The sequence below is a fragment of the Dromiciops gliroides genome, chromosome 4, assembly GCF_019393635.1.
Source record: "Dromiciops gliroides isolate mDroGli1 chromosome 4, mDroGli1.pri, whole genome shotgun sequence".
NCBI classification, from domain to species: Eukaryota; Metazoa; Chordata; class Mammalia; order Microbiotheria; family Microbiotheriidae; genus Dromiciops; species Dromiciops gliroides.
This window is the reverse complement of record NC_057864.1, coordinates 106,609,199-106,620,552: the sequence shown is the minus strand read 5'-3', so window position 1 is coordinate 106,620,552 and position 11,354 is coordinate 106,609,199. Positions and strand designations below refer to the sequence as shown.

Below are 11,354 nucleotides of genomic sequence, written 5' to 3'. Positions count from 1 at the left end.
TGACTATTAGGCTCATGTTTTACATAATTGCACATGATTGCTTATTGCCTAAGGGAGGTACCAGGAGAGGGAGGGAAGGAGGAACAGAATTTGGAACTCAAAACTATGAATAAAAATGTTTATTTTTAAAAATTTTATAATAAACCAGGAGCTCCCTTGTCCACCTGCTATTCCCTTACCAATCCTGTCACATCCCCAAAGGACACTGTGAGAGGCAAAGTGCTAAGTGTAATCATATGGCAGTGAGGAAACTGTTACAAGATCCTTCTTGGTTTCTCCTTCCTGTTAAGCAAGGCTGGAATTACCTTGACAGCGAGGGAAAGGATGTGACCATTTTGAAAATCTGCAGGTGTTTTCTGCTTCTCCAACGAGGACATATCCCTCATTGCATGAATAGATCACATCAATGTTAAATACTCCTTTATCCATTTTGTAGTTTCCATTTGTGATGGTTGGAGGTGAGTTGCAATCTGTGGTGGCTAGAATGAGAGAAGAGTGAGAATGATGATGAGGTAAGAAAAGTTCTGCACTTTTCTCCTTATTACTGGCAAGAATAAGAGCTAGAGGATCTAGAAAATGTCTTCACCCTTTCCAAATAGGATCATTTAGCTTGATTCTCTGTTTCAGTGGTGTCCTCCTACATCATCCCTAGATTAAGGCAACAGAAGGATTAGAATTGATTGGGGAAATCTTTCTGGACTGCCTTTGATGTTGGTATTCTCTTCTTCCTTGGTTTATACATATCCTCCCAGTGGAATATAAACTCTTCAAATGTGGGGCTCTTTACCATTGCCGGGATAATACCACAGTGCCCTTGTACATTGATGGAGAGGTGGGAGGGGAATAGGGAAAGTTTATCTGATCCTGTGGGGAAATTCTGGTGTGGAAACTCCCTCTAACCATCAGCAATTCATCTGTAATTTAGGCTCTTAGTTGCCTGGCATGTTGGAAGATTAAGTAACTTGTCTGTGGTCATACTGCTAGTATGCATCGGGGCAAGACTTTAACCCAGCCCCTCCTGGCTCTATCCACAATGCCACTGGTTCCCATTTGGTAGTCCATAAATCCCTTGAGGGTTTGTGACAATGGTCCAAAGGATTTGAACTAAAAATTCAATGGTACTTTAAGTAATAGATAATTATAGTATATTCAATTAACCTGTGAATTCAGAACATATTTTTGTTGTTGTTGCAAGGCATTTACAAAATTGCAAACATCAAAAACCCCTGTACCAAGCCATAGTGCCTCTTACCTTACACATGAATACTTGCTAGTTTGGAGAGAGCTTGATGTGACAAAAATACACTCTTCCTTCTTCCCTCACCCCAATGCCTTTTATAACACTTTTTTTTAACTTCAGAAGGTCACTGAAACCTTTCTATTTTCCAGAAAGGCATAGGATATTAGGATGCCTACATTTACAAGGCCTAAAATCTCAAGGCTGTCATTAAGAAGCAGGCTTACATCTGTCCTGCTTGGCTCCTAAGCATAGAACCAAGAACAGAGGGTAGGAGTTGTTGAGAGGCAGATTTAGGCTCAGTGTCAGGGAAATCTTCCTACCAATTCAAGTTGCCCAAAAGGTGTCTGGATGACCCTCCTAGGAGGTCTTCATGTGAAGCTGGATGATCACTTGTCTGCTGTATTGTAATAAGGATTCCTTTCGGGGATGAGATGGAGTGGATGCTGCTCTGCTTCCTTCCAGCTCTCAAAATTTCACACTTATGCTGAGTGATAAATGATAGGACCATATTTCTAGAGCTAGAAGGGGCATTAAAGGCTCTTTAGTCCCTCTTCCCCCTTCCCCCATGTTAAGGATGATGCCACCTAGCACTTCTTCTTAGTAGACATTAATATTGAACCTAAGAACATTTAAGAAGACTTTGAGTAAATTCAAACACTCTAAGCATGTATTCCCAAACTACGAGAATGTATTTTTATTTTAATTCCTTGGAATGAAGCTCTTAGGAGAAAATATTCATGCAAACCAATAGTTTACATGCCCAATTAAAGAACATTATATGTGTGTGGCCCAGGTGAAGGTAGGGTAGTGGAATAGGCGGAAACCATCACATAGCCTTACATGAGGAATTTTAGTAACATGAAAGCTTTGATAATTGTAGCATCCTTAATACCAAGTGAAATGCTAATGATTTCTTCCTTGGTTCTGTGGGAAAGAGGTCCCTAAATAATAAATGTATTGGAAATCAAAGAGGTTTAAAGCCCTCAGCAATCCATGAGCATTTCCACTGGCCTGTCTCTGATTCAGTTAAATTAGTAGCAGAAAAGCAGGTCTGAAGGTCAAAAGATCTGGGTTTGAATTTTACTTTGGCCACTTCCTAGCTATATGACCCTCCACTTCAAGCTTAACTTATATTTTATTTATATGCATCCCATATCTACCTACATACATGTGACTGTTGCCTGACCTAATAGAATGTAAGCTCCTTGAGGGTAGGAACTATTGGACTTTTGCATTTTATTCCTGATGCCTAACATAGTGCCCTTTAAGAAGCAGTTGCAATAATCTATATGAGAAGGAATGAGAGCCTGAAGTGAGGTGTATAAACATAAACTATGGAATGGAGAAAAATGATAGATGTAAAAATGTCATAAAGGTAGGAGTAACAAGATTTGGCAACTAATTGTATGTGCCAGTTGAGGGAGAGTGAGATATACAGAATGATATCAAGCTAGATAGCAGAATCAATAGAGTACTGGGCCTGGTGTCAAGAAGACCTGAGTCCAGGGGCAGCTAGGTGGTGCAGTAGATAGAGCACTGGCCCTGGAGTCAGGAGAACCTGAGTTCAAATCTGGCCTCAGACACTTAACACTTACTAGCTGTGTGACCCTGGGCAAGTCACTTAACCTAAGTGCCAGAAGACGAAGAAGCAGCAGCAGCAGCAGAAGAAGACCTGAGTCCAAAACTAGCCTCAGACACTTATTTTCTGTGTGATTAGGGTAAGTCACTTAACCTCTATTTGTTTCAGTTTCCTCAACTGTAAAAGATGGATAATAATAGCACCTACCCCCCAGGATTATTGTAAGGATCACATGAGATAATACTTATAAAGCATTTAGCAAAGTGCCTAGCGTATAATAAGTGCTTAATATTTCCTTTCTTTCTGTTACAAACCTGGGAGATTGGAAAAATAATGATATTTTCAATGGAAATAGGGAAGTTAGGAAGAGGGGTAAGTTTGGTAGAGAAATAATGAGTTCTGTTTGGATATGGAAAGTTGAAAATTTTCTCCAGGATTCGAAATGTACAATAGGCATAGCCAATGTGGGAATTAGTTTTGCATAACTAATTTATTTGTATAACATATTTATTATAAACTCCCACCTTTTTCCCTGTGTATGTTTGGAGGTTGGGAGATGCAGAGGAAAGAAATGCTTGTTGATTGGAAAAGTATAAAATTTAGCTAAACATTAACCATAAGGGTCAATAATCAATTGGTAATGAGTGACTGAGGCTCAGGAAAATGACTGTAGATGGAAGGGAATCAACAGCATAGAGATGGCAATTAACCAATGGGATCTAATAATGCTACAGAAAGAAAAATTGTAGAGAGAGACTAGAAGGTGTATGTCAGACCCTTGGGGAACAGCCAGTTAGAGGATATGATTTGGATGAAGAACCAGCAAAGAAGACTGAGAAAGAGTGATCAGACAGGTTTGGTACCAAAGGGAAAAAGTAGATCGGGAAAGCCTAGGGAAGAGAAACTATTCAGGAGAGGAGAGGGTGGCCAGCTGTCCCAGATGCAGCAGATAGGTCAATAAGTATGAGGACTGAAAAGAGACAATTAGATTTGTCTATTTCTTAAGAAATCAATGGCAACTTTGGAGAGAGCAATTTCAGTTGGCTAATGTAGGCAGAAACTAGATTGCAAAAGAGTTGTGAAGTGAGAGGAAAGGAAGTGAGGGCAGCAAGTGTAGACAACCTCTCCTAGTTGGCTGAGAGGTACAGGAAAAATATAGAATGATAGGTTGAGGGAATGACAGGGTATAGTGAAGGTTGTTTTTAAAGGATAAAGGAGACTTGGGGGGCAGCTAGGTGGCTCAATGAATAAAGCACAGGCCCCAGATTCAGGAGGATCTGAGTTCAAATCCAGCCTCAGACACTTGACACTTACTAGTCGTGTGACCCTGGGCAAGTCACTTAACCCTCACTGCCCCACGAAAAAAAGAACTAATTTAGGGGCAGCTAGGTGGCACAGTGGATAAAGCACTAGCCCTGGATTCAGAAGGACTCAAGTTCAAATCCAGCCTCAGACCCTTGATACTTACTAGCTGTGTGACACTGGGCAAATCACTTAACCCTTATTGCCCTGCAAAAAATAAAAAATACAAATAAAGGAGACAGCATTTTTGAAGGCATTAGGAAAGGAACTAGTAGATTAGTAAAGTTTGGAGCATAGAGAGTAGGGCACAGGAATGTTGAGGTTGTGTTCTGGAGAAGATGAGAGGGAATAGAATCAAAGAAATCACAAGAATCAATGGAATTATTGGGCTTAGCTTGGCAAGAAGAAAGGTTACCTCACTATCCAAGACTGGGGTAGAGGAGCATAGAGTTGAAGATCATGTAAAGGGATTTTTTTAATTAAAAAGGGAAGAAGGAAGAGCTCACAATGAATACTTTTTTTTTTTCAGTAAAGAAGCAAGGCCTCCAGAAGTAGAAGCCTGAAGAAAGTTTGAAACATGTTTCCCTAAGGAGGAAGATGGGAATCAAAAGATTACCTGGCTAGCGCATGGGCTCAGTTGAAATTGAATTACATGAATTTATAATTCATGCAGTCAACACAGGAATGCTCCTTTCTCTAGCTCTGCTCAGCTAACACATGAGGCACGGAGGAGTCAGACAATGGGAATAACTCAGGGCTGAAGTATGGCAAGGAATGAATGATTATAGGACGAATGGTCAAGGGATTCAAGGGTAGAAGACAGTGTAGCATTGAATTGGCTAACTATAGAATAAAGGTTGGGGAAGGAGGAAAGCAAAGTCAGAATGAGGGTAATGACCTGAGAAAATACTGAGAGGTAGATGGATTGAAGGTCTCAGGGGTGACAAAGAATGGGTTTAGGAGGCACGCAGAGAAATGGAATTATAGGAGACTATGATAAGAGAGAGGATAACATGTCATATAAAGATGTTCAGTGATGGAGAACATATCATCTCCCAAAACAGGTTGTCCCAGTTTGGGACTTTCAATGGTTAGGAACGTTTTCTTTATATCCAGCCAAAATCTGCCTTTCAGAAAACTCTGCCCATTGCTCCTGCTTCTGCCCACTTCATCTTCTATATAGCAGACTTCAAATACTTGAAAGCAGCCCCTTAAATCTTTTCTTTTTCAGTATAAAGATCCATTCCCAACTTTTAATGAATTTCCAAATGGTACGCTTTCCAGTTTCCTCACATTCTTCTTGACTTCCTCAGGATGTATTTTAGTTTAAGAATGTCTTTTCTGGTGGTGCAGTGGATATAGCACTGGCCCTGGATTCAGGAGGACCTGAGTTCAAATCCAGACTCAGACACTTGACACTTACTAACTGTGTGACCCTGGGCTAGTCAGTCAATACCCATTGCCCAGCCCCCCTCCCCCAAAATAATATCTTTCTTAATATATGGTGCCCCAAACTTAGTGTGATCCTTCAAATGTTCTATGTCAAGCAAACTCTCTTCCTAGTCAAAAAGCTTTTCTTCTTTTCCTACTTAGAAAAACTATTACAATGTCACCATAATCATGAGGAAATTAATAAAATCTTTAAAATGTAACTGAGTTAGCAATGCCATGTGACTTAGAAGCCAATTGTGGTTACCAGGTTCGTTTTTATCTTCACAAATGGATATTTCAGGTTTCCATGTGCCATCGTGTTGGCACGTATGATATTTTTTGTAACCTCTACAGAAAAGTGAAATTTGCTTTCTTGGGGTATATCTGCAGTCATTGGTAAACCGTATGATTTTTCCATCATCAATCACTGGTGTTGGGCAACAAATTCCTAGGAAAGAAAGAGATTTGTTGAAATTAAGAAGGCAGCTAGATTTAAATTAAAACATAATAAAATTGTAAGGATATTTGTGTGTGTGTGTGTGTGTGTGTGTGTGTGTGTATGTGTGTGTGTGGTAACTGGGGTTAAGTGACTTGCCCAGGGTCACACAGTTAGTAATTGTTAAGTGTCTGAGTCTGGATTTGAACTCAGGTCCTCCTGAATCCAGGGCCAGTGCTCTATCCACTGTGCCATCTAGCTACCCCTGTAAGGATATTTCAAGGGCTGAGGATCTGGTTTCCACTTTGTAAAAACAAAACAAAACAAAACAAAACCACCTATATTTCAAAGAGATTGAAGGCAGAGGAATGAAGTGCTATGACATTTAGATTCTCCTGCAGGTTTGCCTTTGATTTGCTGAAGGATTCTAATGCTAACATTGTCATATGTTTTCATTTTCCTATTGGAAGTCTCAGTAACAAAGGACTATATTAAATGTGTGTCTGAGTTAAAATCATTTTATTCATTAGTCAAATTAGATAGCTTAGATTTCATTTGCCTCTTTGTAAGTGTTGTAAAAACTGAACCACTACAAAGTCACATTTATCCTATTTATTTGTGTAACCTGAGTATCCAGCCAAGCCTGGAGCATTTTGCACAAAACTCTCCTAATTGGAGAGGAATGATGACTTGTTGCTGTATGCCTACCTGAAGTTGGTGTGAAAACTTCAGAGAGACTTTCTTCACTCCAGTTTTGAGAGAGAATGTGTATGGTTAGAGGATCTCTGTCTCTCTGTCTCTCTCTCTCACTCCACCCCTAACCCCTCAGCTGAGGGAGAACTGAGTTTGCCTCTACCTAAAGTGCTTATTCACTCGTGTATTTTCTTATATATTTTAACCTGTAGAATTTTTTCTGATTTCTGTTTGCCATCTGCTTCTATAAACGGATTTATTTGCTTTTCACAATTTGAGATGATCTTTTCTGTTAACTAGCATTCGGTGAATAGGGATCAAACTGGTGGGGATAAGCTTGGAGTCCTCTTATTCTCACATATGTATATATATAAAAGGACATGGTAGCCAATAAAGCAGTTTTTTAACCTAAAAAAGTCATGCTTTTAGACCAATAACATAGAAGGGGGGAGCAGATAGGATATAATTATTCTCTCTCAGAAAACAGAGCACTCAGTCTTTAAGCCCATTGTGTTGAAGTTGCATATTGGTCTGGTCCCCATAACACCTCCCACCCAGTTAGTATAAGATCACAATAGTAGAAAGTAAGATTGCAAAGGAAAACATAGACACTATTTACAAACTGTCCCCCAAATTAGGGGACCATACTAACAAACGGTCTCATAAATTAGGGGACCATAGGAGTCATTAGGAAATGTCTCCTAAATGAATTAACTGAGGCCACATCCTGAATGTATGTGTTAAAGGACGGGAAGCCAGCTGGGTTCTAATATAACAGCCCCTCAGTCCAGTACTGCTAACTGCCCTTGGTCTATAAGCCTGAGATGCTGCCTAATTTATGAGCCAAACACCAGCAAAGCATTATGCTAATAATCTAACCCTAAGGCATTGTGTTGCTGATGACTTCCAGGTGATATTAACATGTTAACACACTAAGACAAAGGTGGCCCAATAGGAGTTAGTCTTGTCTCCTACCTCCAAAATCCTATAAAAATAGGACCCAAACTCCTACCCACCCCCAAGCACTCCTCCACCTACTATGGGGTCCAAGCTGCCCAAGTGCTCTCAACTTTAATCCAAGGTTTACATAAATTACTTTCTGTGCCCTTTTCCCTTCCCATTCTCCTCCCCACACTGCCTGGCTCCCTCCACTATCCCATCCCCCATTCTCACACCATCGGCCTCCCTACCATCCTGTGCTGTTTGCTTCTGGCCTCTCTATTCCATTTGCCTCTGGACTAATTCTGTGCCTTTTTAAAGTGAGATAGATTGAAGCATCATTTCCTACTTACTAACATTGTGGTCATTTCCTGTGAGTATCCAAAAACCCCAGTATGCCTGCCTTGACTCAAAGGGACGCCTTTGTGGCCACCCCCTCATTTCATAAACTGGGAACACCAGGATTGAGACTAAATTTTGTTCACAGCCACCTCTACTGTGAACCAGCATAATGAAATTAATTTATTGGTAGAGTTGAAAGCAAGGGTGAAAAGATAATCCTCCTGTGCCCTTCTGGGAGGGATTTTTCCATATTTGGATTGTAATGACTCAATGAATAAATCACCATTCTCCTGCTTCCATCAAGGCATAGTCTCCATTGCAGAAGATTGGGCAAGATTCCAGCCACATATGCAAACCCCTCCTCAAGATGCCTATTTATATGCTCATACATGCCACATGATTGGACAGTACTTACTGTACCTACATTAATATCCCATTACCAGACTCTTTGTACCCAGGCATTTCTCTATAAACTTACTCATAAAGTCAAGATAATAACCTCTTTAAGCCCTTATATGACACTAATACCTTTTATGCAGGAAGAGAATTGAGCTATTTCTTCAAGACTTAGATTTTCCCCTCTTGATGCAAAATTTAAAGAAACACTTCCAAAATCCTGTTACTTTAACATAAGAGCTTATAAAAAATATAGCCATATGATTACTATAAAATGCTTTGTAGAAATGTTATCTGTATCAAGTTAAAAAAAAGAATAGGTAGTTAATAAAGGTAGTAAAAAAGAAAATCTGGTAATAAAAGGTAGCTATTTAAAAGATTAAAATTTGTTGGAGGGCTCTAGTCTACATATCTACTGTTATATAAAATTGATATACTAATTATAAAACTTTCTTATGGGTTCATTAAAATGCATTATCAAGGATTAGCAACCTACAATGGATTATGTCAGTGTCAATAGGATTCCATGAATTAATCCCTATAGAGTGTTGTAATACACTCAACCATATTAATTTGAACCTTGTTAATTTAGAATCTGTTATCATAGATGAAGGTTCACTTTTGCTCTCTTTGTGGCAAAATTTTACCAAGCAAATGAATATAATAAAAAAGACTATAGATCATATATATTTAATGCTCCCCTCCCACCCCCACAAATATAGAGGGCCCCAAAGAACAAACTTTTCCAGCATTTAAGAAATGACTTTAACAACATTCCAATTCATATGCTAATTATAAATAATTCTTAGGTGTTCATTAAAGCAATTATTAACTCTATTAACTCTTGCAGATACCTAATGGAGTTGGAGTACTCCATCATCAAGGATCTTTATTTGGCTAAACTTTATTATTCTGGAAGTGATGACTGACTACCTGAAAGATATAATGACTTCTGAATAAGATGGTGGTGTGGTAAGTCACACAAAACTCAGCTCTCCTACTTTTACTTCTTTAGTTATAATATAGAAAGAGCACCAGATTGAAAAGTGACCAAGAAATCCAAAGATTAAATTCCTTGATCCATCCCAGGACCACACACAGTCAGTAGTTGTATAGCTTAGCATAAAAGTCCTGACAGGGAATATAATAGGAAATATATAATAGGAAAGAAGGGAGGAGGAACGGAATGGTAGTGGTAGTGAACTTTACTATTTCTCATAAACATATTTCTCATAAACAGTTTGCAAGGAAAAGGTTATACAAACATGGAAGGGGTAGGAGAAGTGGGTACCACATAAACCTCACTTATCTGAACTAGACAAAGGAGAGGTGAAAACACCCATGTGAATACCCTCATGAAGAGCTTAATATAGAAATACATTGAACTTAATAGGCAAATAGGCAGGGACAGAGAGAAGAAAAAGGAGCTTTTAAGAGGAGGGATAACATTGAGGAGGGAAAAATCTCAAGCAAAAAAAATCCTTTAACTTCAGAGGGTATATATTTAAGGGGGGATTAAAATAGAAAAAAGAAGAGGTAAGAACCAGAGAAGGGGGGGGTGCAGCTAGATGGCTTAGTGGATAAAGCACTGGCCCCGGATTCAGAGTGACCTGAGTTCAAATCTGGCCTCAGACACTTGACACTTACTGGCTGAGTAACCCTGGGCAAGTCACTTAACCCTCATTGCCCCGCAAAAACAAAACAAAACAAACAAAAAGAACCAGAGAAAGGGTTTGGTTAAGGAAAAGAGAGAAAGGGTAGTGGAACAAAAACAGATTGTTCCTATTAGAGTTAATTATGATACTGTTCTTTCACTACTGTCTTCTCTCTTGTAAAAAAAAAAAAGGGAGCAAGGGAAAAAAGTGGGGGAAGTACAAGAGGTTGAAATGGAGGGGAATTCACAATCAGTAGTCATAACCATGAATGCAAAGAGGAGAAACTCACCCATACAAAGGAAGAGAAAAACAGAATGGATTAGAAAGTAGAACTCAACAATATATTGTTTATAAAAATCTTAATTGAAACATAAATATTCACACAGTTAAAATAAGGGGCTAGAACAGAATTTATTATGCCTCACCTGAACCACAAAAAAAAAAACAACCAAGGGGAACAAAGATGATCTCAAACAAGGCAACAATAAAGATAGACATGGTTAAAAGAGACAAATAGTGAAACTACATTAGACCCAGACAAATTCTGGGTCATGTGACCAACAAGATGATCGACTAGACATTTTTTTTCCAGTCCCTTCAATCTCTCAAACCTCTCTGACATGGAACTTAGGATAAATCAGAAGTTTCTCCTGTGAGAAGGAAAACCAAAGATGTGGATAACAGGATAGACATACCACAGAATCAGGGGACTATTAAAGTTTAGATTGACCAACTAAATATCAGGACAGACACACCTAAGAAATAAGGGGAGAGAGTGAGCTCCCAAACTCATGATACAATCGCTCCCCAAAGCATCCAAATAACACCATAGGAAAATGCCCGGAGCAGTAAAACTCACAGAAGAATGTGCTGAGATCATCTTCTAACCAAGAAGGGCTTGGAAGGTCAGAGGGAGGGAGATGCTGTGCTAATACAGGAGTTAAGCCTAACCCCACAGTCACCCTGACACAGATCCAGTCCCAGGAAGGCCTCACCAGAGAAGCAGACCCCCAGAGCCTTTGAATCAGCTGAAGCACCAATGTTGTCTGGAACTAAGCTCACAGTCTGGTGAGTGGGCTGAGCCCTGGGCAGGGGGGAGACTACAGGGGTCTATGCAGGTGCTAAGGCAGAACTTGGATTTTACATTCCTGCTGAGAACCAGGAGGGTTGAGTAGCAGTGGCCCAGGTAGGGGAGGGGCACAGGCTTGTCAGAGCTAACAACCACAACACACAAAGCTGGTTGATTAGCAAGTGGGTCTGGGGTCATCTAAGGACCAGGGAACAGGCTGGGTGAGTGAAGAACCTGATTCTCCTTAAATCATACCACCTGGGACTTCTTAA

The 11,354-nt window shown here is 39.7% G+C and overlaps 1 protein-coding gene across 6 annotated transcripts in view; it reads right to left on the bottom strand.

Moving 5' to 3' along the window:
* C4BPA (complement component 4 binding protein alpha) overlaps window positions 1-11,354 on the bottom strand; it is a 62,914-nt gene that overhangs the window by 14,294 nt on the left and 37,266 nt on the right. For 5 of the 6 annotated variants that reach the window (XM_044003681.1, XM_044003682.1, XM_044003685.1 and 2 more), the window contains 2 exons: window positions 5,818-6,000; window positions 306-479 (listed from right to left, as the gene is read on the bottom strand). In XM_044003681.1, the coding sequence (XP_043859616.1) occupies window positions 306-479; window positions 5,818-6,000 (357 nt within the window). The remainder of the gene's footprint in view (window positions 1-305; window positions 480-5,817; window positions 6,001-11,354) is intronic. The other variant, XM_044003686.1, reaches the window with a different exon arrangement.